The sequence below is a fragment of the Megalopta genalis genome, chromosome 9 (assembly GCF_051020955.1).
Source record: "Megalopta genalis isolate 19385.01 chromosome 9, iyMegGena1_principal, whole genome shotgun sequence".
Taxonomy (NCBI): Eukaryota; Metazoa; Arthropoda; class Insecta; order Hymenoptera; family Halictidae; genus Megalopta; species Megalopta genalis.
In genome coordinates this window covers 16,668,953-16,692,725 of record NC_135021.1, presented here as the reverse complement: position 1 = coordinate 16,692,725, position 23,773 = coordinate 16,668,953, and the positions used below count along the sequence as shown (strand labels likewise).

General features: G+C 38.7%; 5 protein-coding genes across 12 annotated transcripts in view; 4 read left to right on the top strand and 1 right to left on the bottom strand.

Moving 5' to 3' along the window:
* Positions 1-2,087, bottom strand: part of LOC117217346 (uncharacterized) — an 85,793-nt gene extending 83,706 nt beyond the window's left edge. For both annotated transcript variants that reach the window (XR_013034155.1, XM_076524693.1), the window contains exon 1: positions 1,603-2,087. The gene's annotated coding sequence lies outside the window, so the exon portion shown is untranslated. The remainder of the gene's footprint in view (positions 1-1,602) is intronic.
* A 1,737-nt stretch (positions 2,088-3,824) lies between these two features.
* On the top strand, positions 3,825-8,789 carry LOC117230090 (arrestin domain-containing protein 2-like). Of its 3 annotated transcripts, none has more exons than XM_076524440.1 (9): positions 3,825-4,090; positions 4,273-4,376; positions 5,937-6,060; positions 6,415-6,629; positions 6,704-6,889; positions 6,954-7,153; positions 7,989-8,206; positions 8,346-8,450; positions 8,560-8,789. In XM_076524440.1, the coding sequence occupies exons 3-9, from the start codon at positions 5,970-5,972 to the stop codon at positions 8,568-8,570; spliced, it is 1,026 nt and encodes a 341-aa protein (XP_076380555.1). In that variant the 5' UTR covers positions 3,825-4,090; positions 4,273-4,376; positions 5,937-5,969; the 3' UTR covers positions 8,571-8,789. The 3 variants fall into 3 exon arrangements, with proteins under 3 accessions (XP_076380555.1, XP_076380553.1, XP_076380554.1); XM_076524438.1 differs by having other exon boundaries at positions 5,917-6,060; XM_076524439.1 differs by lacking the exon at positions 5,937-6,060.
* Positions 8,790-8,905: 116 nt separating this feature from the next.
* Positions 8,906-13,187, top strand: LOC143258749 (arrestin domain-containing protein 3-like). 4 transcript variants are annotated; one of them, XM_076524437.1, is made up of 8 exons: positions 8,906-9,511; positions 10,565-10,714; positions 10,838-11,052; positions 11,127-11,312; positions 11,377-11,576; positions 12,387-12,577; positions 12,744-12,848; positions 12,958-13,187. In XM_076524437.1, exons 1-8 carry the CDS (start codon positions 9,394-9,396, stop codon positions 12,966-12,968), a joined length of 1,176 nt encoding a protein of 391 aa, XP_076380552.1. In that variant the 5' UTR covers positions 8,906-9,393; the 3' UTR covers positions 12,969-13,187. The 4 variants fall into 4 exon arrangements, with proteins under 4 accessions (XP_076380552.1, XP_076380551.1, XP_076380550.1 ...); XM_076524436.1 differs by having other exon boundaries at positions 12,387-12,604; XM_076524435.1 differs by having other exon boundaries at positions 12,744-13,187.
* Positions 13,188-13,626: 439 nt separating this feature from the next.
* Positions 13,627-17,613, top strand: LOC143260045 (arrestin domain-containing protein 2-like). Of its 2 annotated transcripts, none has more exons than XM_076524656.1 (8): positions 13,627-13,909; positions 14,962-15,117; positions 15,241-15,455; positions 15,530-15,715; positions 15,780-15,979; positions 16,813-17,003; positions 17,170-17,274; positions 17,384-17,613. In XM_076524656.1, exons 1-7 carry the CDS (start codon positions 13,792-13,794, stop codon positions 17,226-17,228), a joined length of 1,125 nt encoding a protein of 374 aa, XP_076380771.1. In that variant the 5' UTR covers positions 13,627-13,791; the 3' UTR covers positions 17,229-17,274; positions 17,384-17,613. The 2 variants fall into 2 exon arrangements, with proteins under 2 accessions (XP_076380771.1, XP_076380770.1); XM_076524655.1 differs by having other exon boundaries at positions 16,813-17,030.
* A 1,158-nt stretch (positions 17,614-18,771) lies between these two features.
* LOC117230089 (arrestin domain-containing protein 2) lies at positions 18,772-23,502 on the top strand. The gene is made up of 8 exons (XM_076524653.1): positions 18,772-19,004; positions 20,612-20,767; positions 21,119-21,333; positions 21,408-21,593; positions 21,658-21,857; positions 22,649-22,893; positions 23,033-23,161; positions 23,271-23,502. The coding sequence occupies exons 1-8, from the start codon at positions 18,887-18,889 to the stop codon at positions 23,279-23,281; spliced, it is 1,260 nt and encodes a 419-aa protein (XP_076380768.1). The 5' UTR covers positions 18,772-18,886; the 3' UTR covers positions 23,282-23,502.
* The last annotated feature ends 271 nt before the right edge of the window (positions 23,503-23,773 follow it).

The window sequence follows — 23,773 nt, the reverse complement described above, 5'->3', positions numbered from 1 at the left end:
CAACCATTTATTTTGTCCTCGTTATAACAATTAAGGGTCAATGCAAGATTACACGAACGAGAAAATCTTCTACTTTGGAAGTGTGATATAAGCACGGTCCATTTATTAAATAACTGGATCGAGAAGAAAAAGCTTCAGTTTTCCCGATTTTAACATTTACAAATGTGTCCACCATCTAGGGAAATTAAAACGTAAACGTGTAAGTCGTCCATTTATTAAATAACTGGATCGAGAAGGAAAAGCTTCAGTTTTCTCGATTTTAACATTTACAAATGTGTTCACCATCTAGGGAAATTAAAACGTAAACGTGTAAGTCGTCCATTTATTAAATAACTGGATCGAGAAGGAAAAGCTTCAGTTTTCTCGATTTTAACATTTACAAATGTGTCCACCATCTAGGGAAATTAAAACGTAAACGTGTAAGTCGTTAATTTAAAATTCTACCCACAGCACGATGGTCCAAAAATATGTAACTTTTCTTTGCTTCATTTGCTGCATATTTTGAGAGAGTACAAGTTGGATTTCTTAGAATGATTTAATTAAACTTCGAGCTTTGAAAGTTTGGGTTATATATTACCTTTTTGGGGAATTAAGAAGGTCGTGGAAAGAATTTGCAAATTATTACGCTATTAACGATAGGAACAAGTACGGCACACACAACCGTTGTTGTTATTCAAAATCGAGCAACTAGAAAGATGTTTTCGTTTTTCTAAGTATTACTCACGCTCGACATAGAACGAAATCCGTTGAAACGCTTATAAAACAGAATATTGAATAAAATCGTTGCGATTCAAGAGACCCTTCTGCCTAAGCTTCCTACGTGCAGTTTCGTAAACGTATTCAATTAACGTTCCTACGCTAAATGCCCCTAAATTGCTTCCACTGGTTGCTGTAAATCTTATGGCACAGCCTAACATAAAGTTGCACATTTACGGCAACGAACGGCGATAAAGTACCTAGATCTTTCGTCGTAAATTCGCACAACAAAAACACCGCTAGACAACTTCACGACCGGCAACGCGGAAAATGGAAATCTTGTAAACATTTTATATTGCACAAACATCGATAAAAAAAATAGATCCTATCGCGAGACAAGAGAGCAAACATCAAAACCAGCTCGTAATTTTCCAGTGTAATATTTGCACTTAAAACGAAAGGAGAACTTGGTGCAGAAAGGAATAAAAAATTGCAATCTCTCTCTCTCTCTTTCTCTCAGTGCATCGTTCGAATCTCGCGATGTCGCAATTTCCCTTCGATAGAACTTCTCTTTTTCACTGGGAAAGCATAATTCATTTCCCAGTGCAAACAGCGAAAGGGTTTAATTGAAAAACATCTCATTAGTCTCGGCGCAAATATCGTAATCTAGTTCTCAATACAAGTAATTACTATTAAACCATGGCCCGCACAAATTCAATCCGTCGAGAACCTATTTTCAACAACTAAACGGGCCGAATCGTTGTATAATGCAAATTGGCCACCTTTTCTTGCCGAAGGCCGGACATAATTGAATTTAACAATTCGTTAACATCGCCCACGAACTGATCGAAGCTCGGTTGAACAAAACAGGTTGAAAGTTCGAGAACTGGACGGTGCTGTACTCACAGTTCGTCTACGAAGAATTAACCTGTTGATCGCAGTCGTACGAGTGGTAGCATCGCATTGTTCTTCGCCGGCCGCGTTTGCGCTTTCAGCGAGACGATTTCGTAAAAGGCAAATCCTCGATGCGAACACTGACGACGATCATCCACTAAAGTGTCGTGGCACTGATAGGAATTTGAGATGGCGCAGCGGCATTATTTACATCGGAAACCGAAGAGAGAAAACCGTTGTGCTTCCTCGGCGGAGGCTGCCGCGTTACTGAGGGGTTGGAGCGTGCGGGCTACCATCAATGCAACCCCCGCCACACCAATTTCACCCTGCTCAACCTTCCAACTCGCTTTCCCGGGGCTTTCCTTTTCTTCGCGCGTGCCTCTTTACCAATTCGTTTCATTTTACTGTTGCGTTACCTCCGAATCCCTCTGGTCGACTAGGCCGAACTTTCCTTGGTCCCGAAAGCGCAGCCCAATTAAATCTTATCGCACGGAGTGATCCACCTGAAATCACGAGCTTCGGTTATTATTATCGTTGCCAGTAGATTGCGAAGATTTATTTATACATATTATTATCATTATTATTTTTATTATCAATATTATTATAAATCAGTGAAACTCGGGTTGTAAGATGACTAAAGCAATGACTGTAAGATTGCTAAAAGTTTGATAGTCGGACGAAAGCCGAAGCCGGGTTATATTTCACCCAAAAGATAAAATTTCTTTATTTATGTATAAAAAAAATCAATCTTTCCACCATATTTATATTTCAGTTCTTTAGGTGACACGTTTTCAGAAACTTTCTTCAAAGAAAACGTTATTATATCCTAGAGAATGAACGAAAAGAAAGCGGCAGATACGGTAATTTTATTAGAAAGTTTTATTTACAAATGGAAAGTCTATGTAGTGTCCCACGATATACAGTTACTCGGAAAGGTATTCCAAACACCGCCGAAATTTGACTTTGAAGTGCAGCATCTGAGTTAATTACGAAGGAATTGCACTCATCTCTCTTATGAAACGTCATTTATTACCCTTTAAAATCATGTATTATCATTTGAACATGCATTCGTATACATTACTGTAACATAAATAAGTCGCAATCATGTTTAATTATTCCGTGAAAAATGTATTAAGATTTACGTTCGTGTAATCTCGAATACATTACTTCTGATAAAAGCAGCTTATTCTGTAATTCTCCGTTATTCGATGCATTATCTGGGAAGATAAGATAATATTGTCTTTTTTTATACACGCTATGCGTGGAATACTGATTGTGCCATTACTAATGTGCTATCAAAGAATAATATAAATAGATAATTCATATTGTTGTTAAATTATTTATATCCCTAAAAGAGTGTATCGTATATACATATATATATATCTTGTATTATATCAGTTCTGGCTTTCTGGTTCGTACCTCATTAAATGTTTCTCCTAAAATGCACTTGTCAAAGTTCACTCTATCCTTATCGTGCATCATGATAGAGGCAGATATATTATTAATTATACATGTTACATAGGAGTAGAATTTACTAAATGATTCTTGCATACATGGAAACTAAATCCCTTCATTAATCCGTATATAGTTTTCGGTACAAGAATTTTACTTCAAACTGCATACATTTTGCGCTTATTTCTGAATGCAGGACTATCTAAAGATTCGATGAAAAGAAAAGGTGACTTATAATACTGATAGCTCGTGCTCGAGAGAATCAATGTTTCCGATTCAGTGCTCGGGTAGCAACCTGTTGATTAATTGGAGATCGTGACTCTCAATCTACAGACTTCAACGACGATTGCCCTACAATTTTGTATACATATACAATTGTTTACGCATAATTCACATCTTATTGTTATCCTTTCCATATTATATAAGTTGCATACTATTTACAACTTAAATTCTACTGCATCGTTCAAATAATTATTTAAATCAAGTTGAACTAAAATGATCACCCGTTTACATAAAAAGGACCCCCTTATTACGAGCAATTAAAAAGTACTTAGAATAGAAGCTCAAATAACTTCGTATGAAAAACACACATGCAATCGGAAATTTACATTTTGTATAATCCAGAAAAATAATTGATTGACAACTACTAAAGTCACTCTTGTGCAAGAATCGCTTAGTTGGAAAAGATATACAAGATACCCGTGGCGAGTGATTGTCTCAGTACAATGTACTTTCCTGTTACTGTTTCGTTGACTCATCTTGATTAGAAATCTGCTGCACTTACCACGGTGTACAGAGACGACGGAGAGACCGTTAACACTTGCAGATACGAAAGCACTCGTCAAATTTTCATTAGCTCGCAAGCATTCTAAGCAGACAGTTTACAGTTTTCGCTATTTTCGTTTTCTTTACTTCCATTTCGTGATAATTCAATCGTCTGCTGACGGACCCGTGCGATAAGGAAGATCCAAGGCCGACGCTAGTTTTTTGCGCTTCGGAACAAGAAAATCGAGCCTGACTGAGCCGTTACCATAGATCGGAAAATCATGTGAGTCCGATCTGTTTAATTATTTTATTATTGACCAACTCCGGCAACTTCGACTCCGACTGGTCACGTCCGCTCGAAGTATATCCTTTCTATGAAATCGAACATGCTCGCTCGATAAAAAGAATCAGATACCACAATCGGTGAAGTCTAGTGAAACGTTTAACAGCATTGTCATCGCTTAGGACGTACCGCCTAATTTTCGAGAAGCCGGGTGCCGTATACATGTCCGGTGAAGTGGTAAGAGGAACCATTATCTTGGACACTGCGAAGGTCAAGACCATCAGTGGTGAGTCTCGAAAATTGAACGCGGTATTTTAACGTACACAGCGCCAGTACGAAGCGTTACAGACATCGGCTTAACAGGCTACAGTACATCGAAGAATATTTAGTTGAGCAAAAAATTACAAGTGGTTTTCATATTGATCAAAGTTCAGAAGTGTTTGTAAGAAATCGAGCCCGGCTAATCTGTTATTAGAAATCTATTTTTAGTCGATATAAGTGACATATTACTATGAAGATACATAATAATTTGTTATGAACATACATACATGGGGCTTAGATAAATAAATATTGAATCGATGGTTGACTTATTTGTTACTGTAATCAATAAGTTCACTTTATAAATTAGCGACGATCTGACTGGTTTACTGTTACTCATAAAGTATCTCTGCTTCTTGTAAACATGTTTTGATCGATCTTAGATATTTTATTAATCAAAAAGTCTCGCATACTACAACGGAAAGAGAAGATAAATCGCGGTCGCGATAATCAAATATTAAATTCATTAACACGATGCACCGATATCGCGACCATTACGTACAAAGGATCTGTGGTGATGTATTTTTGCATTACGATTTGTGCGAAACTATATCCTGCCCCTCGACTATGGTGTACAATATTGTGGTGGATCTACAATATATCCGTGCTACCAACACGATATTATTAAACCGTTAATATTACAATATCAGCATATGGCTCAGCTTCCAAATGCCGCCATTGTTTTGATTTAAACTCAACGCAAGCAATACAGGACAAGATGACTAGCTTGGATGTTTATTTTGTTACAGAACTTTATTGAATACAATTATTTATCAGAGCAATAGTTCCGGTATTAACCTTTTAGGCACGACGCGCCACTATAGTGGCCACCCGTGTCGAAATAAGTATTGGCTGGTCTACGCACCCTATCCTTACTTTAAAGGTAGCCACCCGTGCCGAAATAAGCATTGGCTGATCTACGCACCCTATCCTTACCTTAAAAGTAGCCACCCGTGCCGAAATGAGCATTGGCTGGTCTACGAATCTCGCTTAGAAAAATCCCAATTGCATGCAACCTCCGGCCACGCAAAGCTGCCTGGCCCTCGGCTCGTAACAAGGCTGTTAGTTAATTTTTATCTTATTGTTACATCCCGATATTAATCCCCTGTCGTCCCTGTGCTGTTTGGTAATAGGAGATCGCAAAGTGCATTTTCTATTTTCTTCGCGATGTCACGAAATTGCGCCAATTTGTATGCACCAAACGCTCCATGGTCTAATAACACGTTGCGACAGAGGCTCGATCACCATTAGTAAACTGCAAATGACGCGGTACAAACATTTCGCACAAAAGACCGATATAAAATCAACGTTACGGTGCGGTGTGCGATCCAGAAACTGTTGCGCGTACGCTGAATATTTCGAAACTCGCTAGGTGTAACGTCTCCTTAAAGAAGTAGCGATTACACGTTGCGAGCAAAGTATGCGAACGTGGTTCGCGCGTTACTTAAATCAGATATACGATAAAAGTCGACGATTAATTTACATGGAACCTGATTAATGAAACGTAGGATTCTATATCATTGCCAAGGGGTCAGCTTTTGTTAAATGGACGGAAAACGAAATGAGATTAGGTTCTGAAGGAAAAAGAAATACCTACAGGGCTTCTGAGCAATTCTTTTCCGTAAGAGCCGAAATACTGGAAGCACGTGAACGTGAGTGCACATTCGCGTTAATGTCACAGAGTGTTACGTATGCAACGGCACGCTTTTAACCCTTTGCACTCGAAGCCATTTCAACTATAAATCTAGAATAATTTTTCTGACTTACATAGTATTTCCATTTTATATGACAAGGTGCATTTCATGCGCACGAAATTGAGTCTTGCGACTCATACAACAGGTTACACTTTTAACAATTTTTGAAATCTAAGGCTTCAATAATATACAAATGATTTTGGAACCGTGATATACCAATCTTAGCGGTGCCTCAAAGTCGCCACTCGAGTGCAAAGGGTTAATCCTGCAAACATTCTCGAACTCTACAATATGTTCTTCAACATCTCGCAGCGGATTCGAGAATATTTCACCCGGAGGGGTACCAGCAATACCAGTTCCAGTTCCAACTACCCTCTGACATCCCCAGCAGCTTCGAACACGAGCATGGCTATATCAGATACACGGTGAAAGTCATAATCGACAGGCCCTGGAAGTTCGATCACGAATGCAAGATCGCATTCACCGTTGTCTCCGTTATCGATCTGAACATGCACCGACACAGATGCGTATGAACTCGATTTCTTTTCAAACCTGATCACCGATTGAAAGTGTTAAGCGAATTATCGCCTTTCTTGAACAGTTGGGAATCCACGAAGAAATTCAGAAGAACTTCTCCTGCTGCTGCTTCGGTCTGGGCTCGATGAACACAAGCATCCGGGTGCCTTCCTCTGGGTACGTTCCAGATCAGATGATCAGCGCGTCGGTGAATTACAAGAATGCTTCTTCCGAAGTTGGTATAACGAAGATCGAACTGAAATTGGAACGAGTAAGTGAAGCCTAGGTGATTCGGAGAGCCGCCCGATCAATTTTTTTCTCATTTTCCTTTCAAGGTGCTCAAGCTTCGCGCGACAACCAAAACGAAGACCGAATACTTCAAAATTATATCCTCTTCGTATACAGGACCTTTTACGCCGGAACGAGTCATTACTCTGGAAATAAGGGTGCCGCCGATCCTGCCATCCCACCAACCGTTTTGTAGTATTATTAATTTGGATTACTACTTGAAGGTGGTTGTCTACTTCACGGGCACGTAAGTATGTAGAGTGGTTTGCATAATTGTTTCAGCTCATAACTTCGTTATTAATACATTTCCACACAAAAAATGCTAAAGGAGGAAGACAAATAGCTAGAAGAGCCCTATATGTATGCGACATTGAAATCGTAAAAAACGTAAATGTTTCTTCTAACGATAGTTCCAACTACTGTTAAACATAAGCTTTCTTATTAATAGAGGAATGCAATATGAAATAAAGACTAATTGAAGCATGTTCTGCGACGAGTTAGATTTCAATGTTGCATCAATGCGAACGGACATCACTTCGAGCACGTTTTACGATGTAAGACTTTTAAAGTCTCGCTGCTTTAGCATGGTATCTGTTATCGAAAAACCTTCTACTACAGGTCGAAGGAATCGTAAATATCCGCTATTTAATTATGAATAGAAAAGTATAGCCATGCCATTTTAAAAAATGACCGTAATGTGATGACTTGTGACATTACGACCCGCTTGAAACAATACAACTTTTGTTAACAAAGTTTTCCCGTATCTTGAAAAATAACTTACTGAAACAATCAAGGTGATCAAACTAACTGCCGCGCATATCACTTAAATAACTCATCGTGTTGAAATTCTGATAATTCGGAGCACCATAAGATCATTCGTTAAACGGACTAAGGTCGATACCGTATGAGCGGAAGTTCGATTTCCGAGATGTTAAACAATTTTCCGTTCCTTTCGACCGTGACTTCTTATCTTTAATTAGTCAATCATTCGATAGATTACTCGGATATCTCTTTGTTTAGTTGAAAGACAAACTTTACTGATTTATACTTTACTCAGAAATATTTTATCCCGTAACAATCAGGCACCTCAGACTTCAGAGACGTTACCCCCTCCTAATCGGAACAATTCCACTGTATTGTGCGCCGAGTGCATCAGCTACTCAGCAGATGAATGCCATGCCATATCCCACGGAACAACCTGCAACATCGAGTACAATGTCAATGCCAGAAACACCACAGCTTAGCACTAGCACTGCTAATTCTTTGGACCATGGTAATTCTTCCGCAAACTGGAACATACGTAAGAAATTATTTGAAAAATTCAATGATTTCTGTCTGGGACGTACAGCTCAAATCAAATTGCAAATAAATCGTATAAAATGATTTTGCAGAAGATTTATGAAATTAACACTTTCTTTATCGTTGTGAATTCGGTTTAGCTCCCCCATCTTATAAAGAGTGCATGCTAGGAGCTCAGAACATTCGAGATGACGACGAGTCCGTCCACGTACCCAAGTACCCTGTGTTCAACTATCTACCACCAAGTAAATACTTTATTAAAGAAGAAGCATCGTTCCATACATTTTTGACCAGCTGTCACCAAATGTCTTATATATTAGTGGATTTCCCTTTTAATTGAATGTTCTTTTCCAGGTGCTCCATGAATGAAGAAATAGGAAAAAAGTTTTCGTTGAAATTGCAGGATACTCTGAACCACGAATATTTGAATGAACGATTAATATTTATATGAACTTATAGCTACAGGTGTGACCTACTTATACCTACTTATACCTACTTATACATCGACAGACCTATTATTTCGGTGCAAATTAGACACAACTTTATATACAATTTTGTATACATATACAATCGTTTACGCATAATTGACGTCTTATCGATAACCCTTCCATATTATATAAGTTGCATACTATTTACAACCCGAATTCTACTGCATCGTTCAAATAATTATTTAAATCAAGTTGAATTAAAATGCGCACTCGTTTACGTGGTTTACAAATTTCATCGTATCATAAATACAGATACAATCGGAAGTTCACATTTTGAGTAGTCCAGAATAATTATTGATTCGAGGCTGCTAAAGTCGTTCAAAAATCAGATTAAAAGTCCTACCGTTTGTAAAAAATCTTACACTCTTAACAAAGAATGCTTTGCTAGATATTTATGACGAATAATTATCTCAGTGCAATGTTCTTTTCTGTTATTGATTCGATGAGTCATGATGATTACGAATCTACCGGTCGTACCGCGGTGGACAAACATGACAGCGTGTCCGGTCAACGTATCTAGATATAAAAGCTCTCGTGAAATTTTCAGTAAGTCGCAGTCATTGCAAGCAGACAGTTTACATTCCTAAGTACTTCTATTTTCCTTGCTCTCACTTCCTGGAAATTTGATCAGCCTGCTGGCGAACTCGCTCGATAAAGAAGATCCGTGAAGGACATCAGTCTTGTGCGTGATTTCAACAAGATGCCATCGTTAAGAACGTTCACTATCGAGTTAGATCGACCAGGCGCCGTGTATCAAGCCGGTGAATCGGTAACTGGCAACATTATCGTGAACACCAGCGAGGAGAAATCCGTTAGAGGCAAGCTTTAAAAATTGAACGCGGAATGAGAGTGCAGCGATCAAAATAGCGGCGCTAGTCTACGTCCGACATTGTGCCGCGGAAAACATTTAGTTGTCGAACGTAGACTCGGATTATTGAAAAGCTTAAATTTCACCGATGACAACTGCACGTTGATAGAAAGCGTCATACACGTTTCAATCCCTTCATGCACATACCCGTGCATGAACGGTTTCAAATCGTATAAACTTCGAAACTACGTTTCATTTCTTGCGCGCGGCAATTTTGTCTTCTCTGTCATGTGAAAACAAGTGCGAAAATGAAAATTGTTGCGCGTTGAAGGGTCGAATCAGCAGACAGAAATTTATCCTTTGATCAACGGATGCGTATTCTTACTTTGAAGCGAAATAATAATTTGTTTTCGACGTTTAAGGAAAGAACAGATGCAGGAATAGTCCGTTGAAAATAAATTGATCTCTTATCATTTAAATTTTCAACGACCCTGTCACCCAAGCTTTTTTATCAACGCAGACATTGCACAGGGACGTTTATAAAAACATTTATAAAAACGTTTCGAGTACAATTTAAATCGAAAACATGATGCTGTACTTGGAAAAACGGTATCGTCATTATCACTCCGATTTTACTCACTGATTATATAAAGTATTTATACACATTGTTCCTCGCGTGTAGGTGGAGTTGCTATTATTATCCTGCAAGCGTTATCAAGATGTTCATGTTATACTATCGGCACAACACACATCTTTGGAACTTCCTTTCAATTTAAGCTGAACCCTTGAACTACCAATCGAAATAGTTGATCACAGATTTTTTCGTTCATAATTATCAGAGTAACTACTATTGAACTTATCGAATACGCTCCTCCATTCAATTATTAAGAAAAATTGCGCATCCCTCACTATGCAGTAATCGATCTTTTCTGACACTGATTTTAAATTAAACGGCATAAATAATACGCGTACCACAAAGTACGAAATATGCATTGTCGTTACCATATACAGCAACAAAAGAGTCAACGATCGATACTCATTGAACCTAATTAATGATTTGCAGGGCTCTATATCATTGCCAAGGGGACAGCTAGCGTAAACTGGACAGAATGGACACCTTGTAACGATGGCAAAGTAATAGGTACCATTGACAACTATTACGATTCGGAGCAATATTTTAGGATAAAGGTCAATGTACTTGGTTCTTCCAAATGTGAGTGTGTAAAACACTAATGTTTTACAGATTTTTCCTCATTTCCTACGTCTTATAGAATGAAAGGCGCATACATAAAACAAAATTTGCGTGTATGGAACGAAATCCTTTGACATCTTGCAGCGGACTCGAGGGTGGAAATCAAAGAGGGCTACCATCAGTATCCGTTTAGGTTTCAACTACCCTCTAACATCCCCAGCAGCTTCGAACACAAGCATGGCTATGTGAGATACACGGTGGAAGCCGTAATCGACAGGCCCTGGAAGTTCGATCACGAATGCAAGATCGCATTCACCGTTGCCTCCGTTCTCGATCTGAACATGCACCGACACAGATGCGTATGAGCTCGATTTCTTTTCAAACCTGATCACCGACTGAAAGTGTTAAGCGAATTATCGCCTTCCTTGAACAGTTAGGAATCCACGACGAAATTCGGAAGAACTTCTGCTGCTGCTGTTTCGGTCGAGACTCGATGAACACAAGCATCCGGGTGCCTTCCTCTGGGTACGTTTCAGGTCAGACTATCAGCGCGTCGGTGAATTACAAGAATACGTCTTCCAAAGTTGGTATAACGAAGATCGAACTGAAATTGGAACGAGTAAGTGAAGCCTAGGTGATTCGGAGAGCCGTCCGATCAATTTTTTTCTCATTTTCCTTTCAAGGTGCTCAAGCTTCGCGCGATAACCGAAATGAAGACCGAATACTTCAAAATTATATCCTCTTCGCATACAGGACCTTTTACGCCGGATGGAGTCATTACTCTGGAAATAAGGGTGCCGCCGATTCTGCCATCCCACCTACCGTTTTGTAGTATTATTAATTTGGATTACTGCTTGAAGGTGGTTGTCTACTTCACGGGCACGTAAGTATGTAGAGTGGTTTGCATAATTGTTTCAGCTCATAACTTCGTTATTAATACATTTCCACACAAAAAATGCTTCCACACAAATAGCAAAATGAGGAAGACAAACAGCTCGAAGAGCCCTATATGTATGCGACATTGAAATCGTAAGAAACGTAAATATTTCTTCTAACGATAGTTCCAACTACTGTTAAACATAAGCTTTCTTATTAATAGAGAAATGCAATATGAAATAAAGACTAATTGAAGCATGTTCTGCGACGAGTTAGATTTCAATGTTGCATCAATGCGAACGGACATCACTTCGAGCACGTTTTACGACGTAAGACTTTTAAAGTCTCGCTGCTTTCGCCTGGTATTTGTTATCGAAAAACCTTCTACTACAGGTCGAAGGAATCGTAAATATCCGCTATTTAATTATGAATAGAAAAGTATAGCCATGTCATTTAAAAAAATGACAGTAATGTGATGACCTGTGACATTACGACCCGCTTGAAACAATACAACTTTTATTAACAAAGTTTTTCTGTGTATCTCAAAAGATCTCCCACTGAGATATTCAAGGTGATCAAAGTTATTGGCTCGCATATCAGTTAGATATCTCAGGCTTAAACAAGCTAAGGTCGATACTGTGTGAACGGAAGTTCGATTACTGAGGTATTAAAAAATTTCCGTTCCTTTCGATCGCGACTTCTTATCTTTAATTAGTCAATCATTCGATAGATTACTCGGATATCTCTTTGTTTAGTTGAAAGACAAACTTTACTGATTTATACTTTACTCAGAAATATTTTATCCCGTAACAATCAGGCACCTCAAACTTCAGAGACGTTACCCCCTCCTAATCGGAACAATTCCACTGCATTGCGAGCCCAGTGCACCAGCTATTCAGCAGATGAAGGCCATGCCACATCCCACGGAACAACCTGCAACATCGAGTACAATGTCAATGCCAGAAACACCACAGCCTAGCACTAGCACTGCTAATTCTTTGGACCATGGTAATTCTTCCGCAAACTGGAACATACGTAAGAAATTATTTGAAAAATTCAATGATTTCTGTCTGGGACGTACAGCTCAAATCAAATTGCAAATAAATCGTATAAAATGATTTTGCAGAAGATTTATGAAATTAACACTTTCTTTATCGCTGTGAATTCGGTTTAGCTCCCCCATCTTATAAAGAGTGCATGCTAGGAGCTCAGAACATTCGAGATGACGACGAGTCAGTCCACGTACCCAAGTACCCTGTGTTCAACTATCTACCACCAAGTAAATACTTTATTAAAGAAGAAGCATCGTTCCATACATTTTTGACCAGCTGTCACCAAATGTCTTATATATTAGTGGATTTCCCTTTTAATTGAATGTTCTTTTCCAGGTGCTCCATGAATGAAGAAATAGGAAAAAAGTTTTCGTTGAAATTGCAGGATACTCTGAACCACGAATGTTTGAATGAACGATTATTATTTATATGAACTTATAGCTACAGGTGTGACCTACTTATACCTACTTATACCTACTTATACATCGACAGACCTATTATTTCGGTGCAAATTAGACACAACTTTATATACAATTTTGTATACATATACAATCGTTTACGCATAATTGACGTCTTATCGATAACCCTTCCATATTATATAAGTTGCATACTATTTACAACCCGAATTCTACTGCATCGTTCAAATAATTATTTAAATCAAGTTGAATTAAAATGCGCACTCGTTTACGTGGTTTACAAATTTCATCGTATCATAAATACAGATACAATCGGAAGTTCACATTTTGAGTAGTCCAGAATAATTATTGTTTCGAGGCTGCTAAAGTCGTTCAAAAATCAGATTAAAAGTCCTACCGTTTGTAAAAAATCTTACACTCTTAACAAAGAATGCTATGCTAGATATCTATGACGAATAATTATCTCAGTGCAATGTCCTTTTCTGTTATTGATTCGATGAGTCATGATGATTACGAATCTACCGGTCGTACCGCGGTGGACAAACATGACAGCGTGTCCGGTCAACGTATCTAGATATGAAAGCTCTCGTGAAATTTTCAGTAAGTCGCAGTCATTGCAAGCAGACAGTTTACATTCCTAAGTACTTCTATTTTCCTTGCTCTCACTTCCTGGAAATTCGATCAGCCTGCTGGCGGACTCGCTCGATAAAGAAGATCCGAGACGGACATCAGTCTTGTGCGTGATTTCAACAAGATGCCGTCGTTAAGGACGTTCACTATCAAGTTAGATCGACCAGGCGCCGTGTATCAAGTCGGTGAATCGGTAACTGGCAACATTATCGTGAACACCAGCGAGGAGAAATCCGTTAGAGGCAAGTTTTAAAAATTGAACGCGGAATGAGAGTGCAGCGATCAAAATAGCGGCGCTAGTCTACGTCCGACATTGTGCCGCGGAAAACATTTAATTGTCGAACGTAGACTCGGATTATTGAAAAGCTTAAATTTCACCGATGACAACTGCACGTTGATAGAAAGCGTCATACACGTTTCAATCCCTTCATGCACATACCCGTGCATGAACGGTTTCAAATCGTATAAACTTCGAAACTACGTTTCATTTCTTGCGCGCGGCAATTTTGTCTTCTCTGTCATGTGAAAACAAGTGCGAAAATGAAAATTGTTGCGCGTTGAAGGGTCGAATCAGCAGACAGAAATTTATCCTTTGATCAACGGATGCGTATTCTTACTTTGAAGCGAAATAATAATTTGTTTTCGACGTTTAAGGAAAGAACAGATGCAGGAATAGTCCGTTGAAAATAAATTGATCTCTTGTCATTTAAATTTTCAACGATCCTGTCACCCAAGCTTTTTTATCAACGCAGACATTGCACAGGGACGTTTATAAAAACATTTATAAAAACGTTTCGAGTACAATTAAATCGAAAACATGATGCTGTACTTGGAAAAACGGTATCGTCATTATCACTCCGATTTTACTCAATGATTATATAAAGTATTTATACACATTGTTCCTCGCGTGTAGGTGGAGTCGCTATTATTATCCTGCAAGCGTTATCAAGATGTTCATGTTATACTGTCGGCACAACACACATCTTTGGAACTTCCTTTCAATTTAAGCTGAACCCTTGAACTACCAATCGAAATAGTTGATCACAGATTTTTTCGTTCATAATTATCAGAGTAACTACTATTGAACTTATCGAATACGCTCCTCCATTCAATTATTAAGAAAAATTGCGCATCCCTCACTATGCAGTAATCGATCTTTTCTGACACTGATTTTAAATTAAACGGCATAAATAATACGCGTACCACAAAGTACGAAATATGCATTGTCGTTACCATATACAGCAATAAAAGAGCCAACGATCGATACTCATTGAACCTAATTAATGATTTGCAGGGCTCTATTTCATTGCCAAGGGGGCAGCTAGCGTACACTGGACAGAATCGTCGAGTACAACTGATAACGATGGCACAGTAATAAGTACCAGTGACAGCTATTCCGCTTCGGAGCACTATTTTACGATAAAGGGCAATGTACTTGGTTCTTCCGAATGTGAGTGTGTAAAACACTAATGTTTTACAGATTTTTCCTCATTTCCTACGTCTTATAGAATGAAAGGCGCATACATAAAACAAAATTTGCGTGTATGGAACGAAATCCTTTGACATCTTGCAGCGGACTCGAGGATGGAAATCAAAGAGGGCTACCATCAGTATCCGTTTATGTTTCAACTACCCTCTAACATCCCCAGCAGCTTAGAACACAAGCATGGCTATGTCAGATACACGGTGAAAGCCGTAATCGACAGGCCCTGGAAGTTCGATCACGAATGCAAGATCGCATTCACCGTTGCCTCCGTTCTCGATCTGAACATGCACCGACACAGATGCGTATGAGCTCGATTTCTTTTCAAACCTGATCACCGACTGAAAGTGTTAAGCGAATTATCGCCTTCCTTGAACAGTTAGGAATCCACGACGAAATTCGGAAGAACTTCTGCTGCTGCTGCTTCGGTCTAGGCTCGATGAACACAAGCATCCGGGTGCCTGCCTCTGGGTACGTTTCAGGTCAGATAATCAGCGCGTCGGTGAATTACAAGAATGCTTCTTCCGAAGTTGGTATAACGAAGATCGAACTGAAATTGGAACGAGTAAGTGAAGCCTAGGTGATTCGGAGAGCCGTCCGATCAATTTTTTTCACATTTTCCTTTCAAGGTGCTCAAGCTTCATGCGACAACCAAAACGAAGACCGAATGCTTCAAAATTATATCCTCTTCGTATGCAGGACCTTTTACGCCGGAACGAGTCATTACTCTGAAAATAAGGGTGCCGCCGATTCTGCCATCCCACCTACCGTTTTGTAGTATTATTAATTTGGATTACTGCTTGAAGGTGGTTTTCCACTTCACGGGCACGTAAGTATGTAGAGTGGTTTGCATAATTGTTTCAGCTCATAACTTCGTTACTAATACATTTCCACACAAAAATTGCTAAAGGAGGAAGACAAATAGCTCGAAGAGCCCTATATGTATGCGACATTGAAATCGTAAGAAACGTAAATATTTCTTCTAACGATAGTTCCAACTACTGTTAAACATAAGCTTTCTTATTAATAGAGAAATGCAATATTAAATAAAGACTAATTGAAGCATGTTCTGCGACGAGTTAGATTTCAATGTTGCATCAATGCGAACGGACATCACTTCGAGCACGTTTTACAACGTAAGACTTTTAAAGTCGCTGCTTTAGCCTGGTATTTGTTATCGAAAAACCTTCTACTACAGGTCGAAGGAATCGTAAATATCCGCTGTTTAATTATGAATAGAAAAGAATAGCCATGCCATTTAAAAAAATGACCGTAATGTGATGACCTGTGACATTACGACCCGCTTGAAACAATACAACTTTTGTTAACAAAGTTTTCCCGTATCTTGAAAAATAACTTACTGAAACAATCAAGGTGATCAAACTAACTGCCGCGCATATCACTTAAATAACTCATCGTGTTGAAATTCTGATAATTCGGAGCACCATAAGATCATTCGTTAAACGGACTAAGGTCGATACCGTATGAGCGGAAGTTCGATTTCCGAGATGTTAAACAATTTTCCGTTCCTTTCGATCGTGACTTCTTATCTTTAATTAGTCAATCATTCGATAGATTACTCGGATATCTCTTTGTTTAGTTGAAAGACAAACTTTACTGATTTATACTTTACTCAGAAATATTTTATCCCGTAACAATCAGGCACCTCAAACTTCAGAGACGTTACCCCCTCCTAATCGGAACAATTCCACTGTATTGCGAGCCCAGTGCACCAGCTATTCAGCAGATGAAGGCCATGCCACATCCCACGGAACAACCTGCAACATCGAGTACAATGTCAATGCCAGAAACACCACAGCCTAGCACTAGCACTGCTAATTCTTTGGACCATGGTAATTCTTCCGCAAACTGGAACATACGTAAGAAATTATTTGAAAAATTCAATGATTTCTGTCTGGGACGTACAGCTCAAATCAAATTGCAAATAAATCGTATAAAATGATTTTGCAGAAGATTTATGAAATTAACACTTTCTTTATCGCTGTGAATTCGGTTTAGCTCCCCCATCTTATAAAGAGTGCATGCTAGGAGCTCAGAACATTCGAGATGACAACTAGTCCGTCCACGTACCCAAGTACCCTGTGTTCAACTATCTACCACCAAGTAAATACTTTATTAAAGAAGAAGCATCGTTCCATACATTTTTGACCAGCTGTCACCAAATGTCTTATATATTAGTGGATTTCCCTTTTAATTGAATGTTCTTTTCCAGGTGCTCCATGAATGAAGAAATAGGAAAAAAGTTTTCGTTGAAACTGCAGGATACTCTGAACCACGAATATTTGAATGAACGATTATTATTTATATGAACTTATAGCTACAGGTGTGACCTACTTATACCTACTTATACCTACTTATACATCGACAGACCTATTATTTCGGTGCAAATTAGATACAACTTTATATACAATTTTGTATACATATACAATTGTTTACGCATAATTCACATCTTATTTTTATCCTTTCCATATTATATAAGTTGCATACTATTTACAACTTAAATTCTACTGCATCGTTCATATAATTATTTAAATCAAGTTGAACTAAAATGAGCACCCGTTTACATAAAAAGGACCCCCTTATTACGAGCGATTAAAAAGTACTTAGAATAGAAGCTCGAATAACTTCGTATGAAAAACACACATGCAATCAGAAATTTACATTTTGTATAATCCAGAAAAATAATTGATTGACAACTACTAAAGTCACTCTTGTGCAAGAATCGCTTAGTTGGAAAACATATACAAGATACCCGTAGCGATTGATTGTCTCAGTACATTGTACTTTCCTGTTATTGTTTCGTTGACTCATTTTGATTAGAAATCTGCTGTACTTATCACGGTGGACAGAGACGACGAAGAGTCCGTTAACACTTGCAGATGCGAAAGCACTCGTAAAATTTTCATTAGGTCGCAGGCATTCTAAGCGAAATGGGTAAATCTACTATTAATGATATTCTTCGCAATTCTTAAATAAATATATCCCTCGTGTTCTTTGACGCGATTTATTATAAAATTATCATTGCGAATCGTCCGTCGAATTCTGTTTGGATACGGAATTATTGAAACAAAAATATTTTTCGCGTGAGTTTGCCGGAATTTTTTTTATTGTTAATCTTTACTGGAAACGTCTCAATTAATAATTAAATTAAATTAAAAATTAGTAAATATTCTTCGGACGTTCTAAAATAAAGATGAACAGCGTTTTACTGGAAAATATCACTACCAGCAACTCCGGCACATTTTTGGAGCAAAGCGTCCGAGATAAAGGATGTCTTATTTTGAGCGGAAGAGATTACACGTCCTTGTGAAAGCGTTTGATTTAATTCATTTTATGTTGCCTAAGTATAAAAATGGGCAAGAAATGTTTTAATCGTAATGGTACACACGCTAAGCACGTTTTCACTACAAATAACAATTGCCAACGTCGACAAAAACGTAGCATCTTCGGTGCAATCATGCTAAAACATTGGGCTCCGCAACAGAGTCTTCGGATTTACGGAGCAAATGACGGATGTCTCCATAGCGGAGCCAACAGAGCGCTAAGGGTTCAATAATATCAGCAAGAGTATCAGAGGCAGTGCAGAAACAGTTTGCGAACAGCGTTCGCTGGATTATCTTTTCCAACTCCCTCTTCCTATGAAATCGAACATGCTCGCTCGATAAAAAGAATCAGATACGACAGTCGGTGAAGTCTAGTGAAACGTTTAACAGCAATGTCATCGCTTAGGACGTACCGCATAATTTTCGAGAAGCCGGGTGCCGTATACATGACCGGTGAAGTGGTAAGAGGAACCATTATCTTGGACACTGCGAAGGTCAAGACCATCAGAGGTGAGTCTCGAAAATTCAACGCGGTATTTTAACGTACACAGCGCTAGTACGAAGCGTTGCAGTCATCGGACGCTGTGACGTGAATCATTCAGTTGCGGCTCACTGAACGACTTAACAGGCTACAGTACATCGAAGAATATTTAGTTGAACAAAAAATTACAAGTGTTTTTCATATTGATCAAAGTTCAGAAGTGTTTGTAAGAAATCGAGCCCGGCTAATCTGTTGTTAGAAATCTATTTTTAGTCGATATAAGTGACATATTGCTACGATTATAATATAATATGATAATAATATATATATAATAATAATTTGTTATGAACATACATACATGGGACTTAAATAAATAAATATTGAATCGATGGCTGACTTATTTGTTATTGTAATCAATAAGTTCACTTTATAAATTAGCGACGATCTGACTGGTTTACTGTTACTCATAAAGTATCTCTGCTTCTTGTAAACATGTTTTGATCGATCTTAGATATTTTATTAATCAAAAAGTCTCGCATACTACAACGGAAAGAGAAGATAAATCGCGGTCGCGATAATCAAATATTAAATTCATTAACACGATGCACTGATATCGCGACCATTACGTACAAAGGATCTGTGGTGATGTATTTTTGCATTACGATTTGTGCGAAACTATATCCTGCCCCTCGACTATGGTGTACAATATTGTGGTGGATCTACAATATATCCGTGCTACCAACACGATATTATTAAACCGTTAATATTACAATATCAGCATATGGCTCAGCTTCCAAATGCCGCCATTGTTTTGATTTAAACTCAACGCAAGCAATACAGGACAAGATGACTAGCTTGGATGTTTATTTTGTTAGAGAACTTTATTGAATACAATTATTTATCAGAGCAATAGTTCCGGTATTAACCTTTTAGGCACGACGCGCCACTATAGTGGCTTACTCTAGTAGCTCATTCGGTCATCGTTTGAACCAAATAATCGTCTTCATATGCATTGTTTCACACTTCTTTTGTCTTCACATCGAGTTACAACAGTCTACAGGGTGTCACAAAAATGTCTCGCAATCCGGAAATGGCGGGTTCCTCGGATCATTTGAAGCAACTTCTTCCTTTACAAAAATTTTCTCCTAGGCACCGTTAACGAGTTATTAACGAAAAACAGTGACCAATAAGAATCGAGTACGGCTGACGCGAGACGGCCCAGCCAACCAGCGCACGAAGCCCAGTTCCGCTCATTAGCTCGGTCGCCTCGCGCCAGCCGAGCTCGCCTCTCATTGGTCACTGTTTTTCGTTAATAACTCGTTAACGGTGCCTCGGAGAACATTTTTGTAAAGGAAGAAGTTGCTTCAAATGGTCTGAGGAACCCGCCACTTTCGGATTGCGAGACATTTTTGGGACACCCTGTATATACAGTATCAGACTCTGCACAGTACACATCAGACTCTGCCGTCCAGAGAAATAGCCTCGCGCAAAATTCAGCTGTACCTAAAAGGTTAAAGAAGTAGCGATTACAAGTGGCGAACAAAAAGTATGCGAACGTGGTTCGCGCGTTACTTAAATCAGATATACGATAAAAGTCGACGACTAATTTACATGGAACCTGATTAATGAAACCTAGGAATCTATATCATTGCCAAGGGGTCAGCCTTTGTTCGATGGACGGAAAGAGAAACGAGAAGCGGTTCTAATGGAAAAAGTGAAACTGTCACAAATGTCTACAGGGCTTCTCAGCAATACTTTTCCATAAGAGGCGAAATACTGGAACCACGTGGACGTGAGTGCACATTCGCGTTAATGTCAGAGTATTACGTATGCAATGGCATGCTCTTAACCCTTTGCACTCGAAGCCATTTCAACTATAAATCTAGAATAATTTTTCTGACTTACATAGTATTTCCATTTTATATGACAAAGTGCATTTTATGCGTACAATATTGAGCCTTGTGACTCATACAACAGGTTACACTTCTAACAATTTTTAAAATCTAAGCTTTGATAAAATAAAAATGATTTTGGAACCGTGATATAACAATCTTAGCGGTGCCTCAAAGTCGCCACTCGAGTGCAAAGGGTTAATCCTGCAAACATTCTCGAACTCTACAATATTTTCTTCAACATCTCGCAGCGGATTCGAGAATAGTTCTCCCAGAGGGGTGCCAGCAATACCAGTTCCAGTTCCAACTACCCTCTAACATCCCCAGCAGCTTCGAACACCGGCATGGCTATGTCAGATACACGGTGAAAGCCATAATCGACAGGCCCTGGAAGTTCGATCACGAATGCAAGATCGCATTCACCGTTGTCTCCGTTCTCGATCTGAACATGCACCGACACAGATGCGTATGAGCTCGATTTCTTTTCAAACCTGATCACCGACTGAAAGTGTTAAGCAAATTATCGCCTTCCTTGAACAGTTGGGAATCCACGAAGAAATTCAGAAGAACTTCTCCTGCTGCTGCTTCGGTCTGGGCTCGATGAACACAAGCATCCGGGTGCCTTCCTCTGGGTACGTTTCAGGTCAGATGATCAGCGCGTCGGTGAATTACAAGAATGCTTCTTCCCAAGTTGGTATAAGGAGGATCGAACTGAAATTGGAACGAGTAAGTGAAGCCTAGGTGATTCGGAGAGCCGTCCGATCAATTTTTTTCTCATTTTCCTTTCAAGGTGCTCAAGCTTCATGCGACAACCAAAACGAAGACCGAATACTTCAAAATTATATCCTCTTCGAATGCAGGACCTTTTACGCCGGAAGGAGTCATTACTCTGGAAATAAGGGTGCCGCCGATTCCGCCATCCCACCAACCGTTTTGTAGTATTATTGATTTGGATTACTACTTGAAGGTGGTTGTCTACTTCACGAGCACGTAAGTATGTAGGGTGGTTTGCTGTTTCAGCTCATAACTTCGTTATTAATACATTCCCCCCCAAAAAAATGCTAAAGGAGGAAGACAAATGGCTCGAAGAGCCCTATATGTATGCGACATTGAAATCGTAAAAAACGTAAATGTTTCTTCTAACGATAGTTCCAACTACTGTTAAACATAAGCTTTCTTATTAATAGAGAAATGCAATATGAAATAAAGACTAACTGAAGCATGTTCTGCGACGAGTTAGATTTCAATGTTGCATCAATGCGAACGGACATCACTTCGAGCACGTTTTACGATGTAAGACTTTTAAAGTCTCGCTGCTTTAGCCTGGTATCTGTTATCGAAAAACCTTCTACTACAGGTCGAAGGAATCGTAAATATCCGCTATTTAATTATGAATAGAAAAGTATAGCCATGTCATTTAAAAAAATGACAGTAATGTGATGACCTGTGACATTACGACCCGCTTGAAACAATACAACTTTTATTAACAAAGTTTTTCTGTGTATCTCAAAAGATCTCCCACTGAGATATTCAAGGTGATCAAAGTTATTGGCTCGCATATCAGTTAGATATCTCAGGCTTAAACAAGCTAAGGTCGATACTGTGTGAACGGAAGTTCGATTACTGAGGTATTAAAAAATTTCCTTTCCTTTCGATCGCGACTTCTTACCTTTAATTAGTCAATCATTCGATAGATTACTCGGATATCTCTTTATTTAGTTGAAAGACAAATTTTACTGATTTATGCTTTACTCAGAAATATTTTATCCCGCAAAAATCAGGCATCTCAAACTTCAGAGAAGTTACCCCCTCCTAATCGGAACAATTCCACTGTATTGTGCGCCGAGTGCATCAGCTACTCAGCAGATGAATGCCATGCCATATCCCACGGAACAACCTGCAACATCGAGTACAATGTCAATGCCAGAAACACCACAGCCTAGCACTACCACTACAAAAACACAACCAGCACAACTTGGCTTCGTCATTCCCGACCAAGCTAATTCTTCTGCAAACTGTAACATACGTAAGAAATTATTTAAAGAATTAAATGATTTCTGCCTGGGACGTACAGCTCAAATCAAATTCCAAATAAATCGTATAAAATGATTTTGTACAAGATTTATGAAATTAACACTTTCTTTGTCGTTGTGAATTCGGTTTAGCTCCCCCATCTTATGAAGAGTGCATGCTAGGAGCTCAGAACATTCGAGATGACGACGAGTCCGTCCACGTTCAAGGAACAAATGCTCCTTTTCGACCCAAGTACCCTGTGTTCAACTATCCAGCACCAAGTAAGAACTTTATTAAAGAAGAAGCATCGTTCCATACATTTTTGACCAGCTGTCACCAAGTGCCTTATATATTAGTGGATTTCCCTTTTAATTGAATGTTCTTTTCCAGGTGCTCCATGAATGAAGAAATAGGAAAAAAGTTTTCGTCGAAATTGCAGGATACTCTGAACCACGAATATTTGAATGAACGAGATTATTATTTATATGAACTTATAACTACAAGTGTGGCCTACTTATACCTACCTATACCTACTTATACATCGATAGACCTATTATTTCGGTGCAAATTAGATACAATTTTATATACAATTTTGTATACATATACAATCGTTTACGCATAATTGACGTCTTATCGATAACACTTCCATATTATATAAGTTGCATACTATTTACAACTCGAACTCTACTGCATCGTTCAAAAAATTATTTAAATTAAGTTGAACTAAAATGCGCACCCGTTTACGTGGTTTACAAATTTCATCGTATCATAAATACAGATACAATCGGAAGTTCACATTTTGAGTAGTCCAGAATAATTATTGATTCGAGGCTGCTAAAGTCGTTCAAAAATCAGATTAAAAGTCCTACCGTTTGTAAAAAATCTTTCACTCT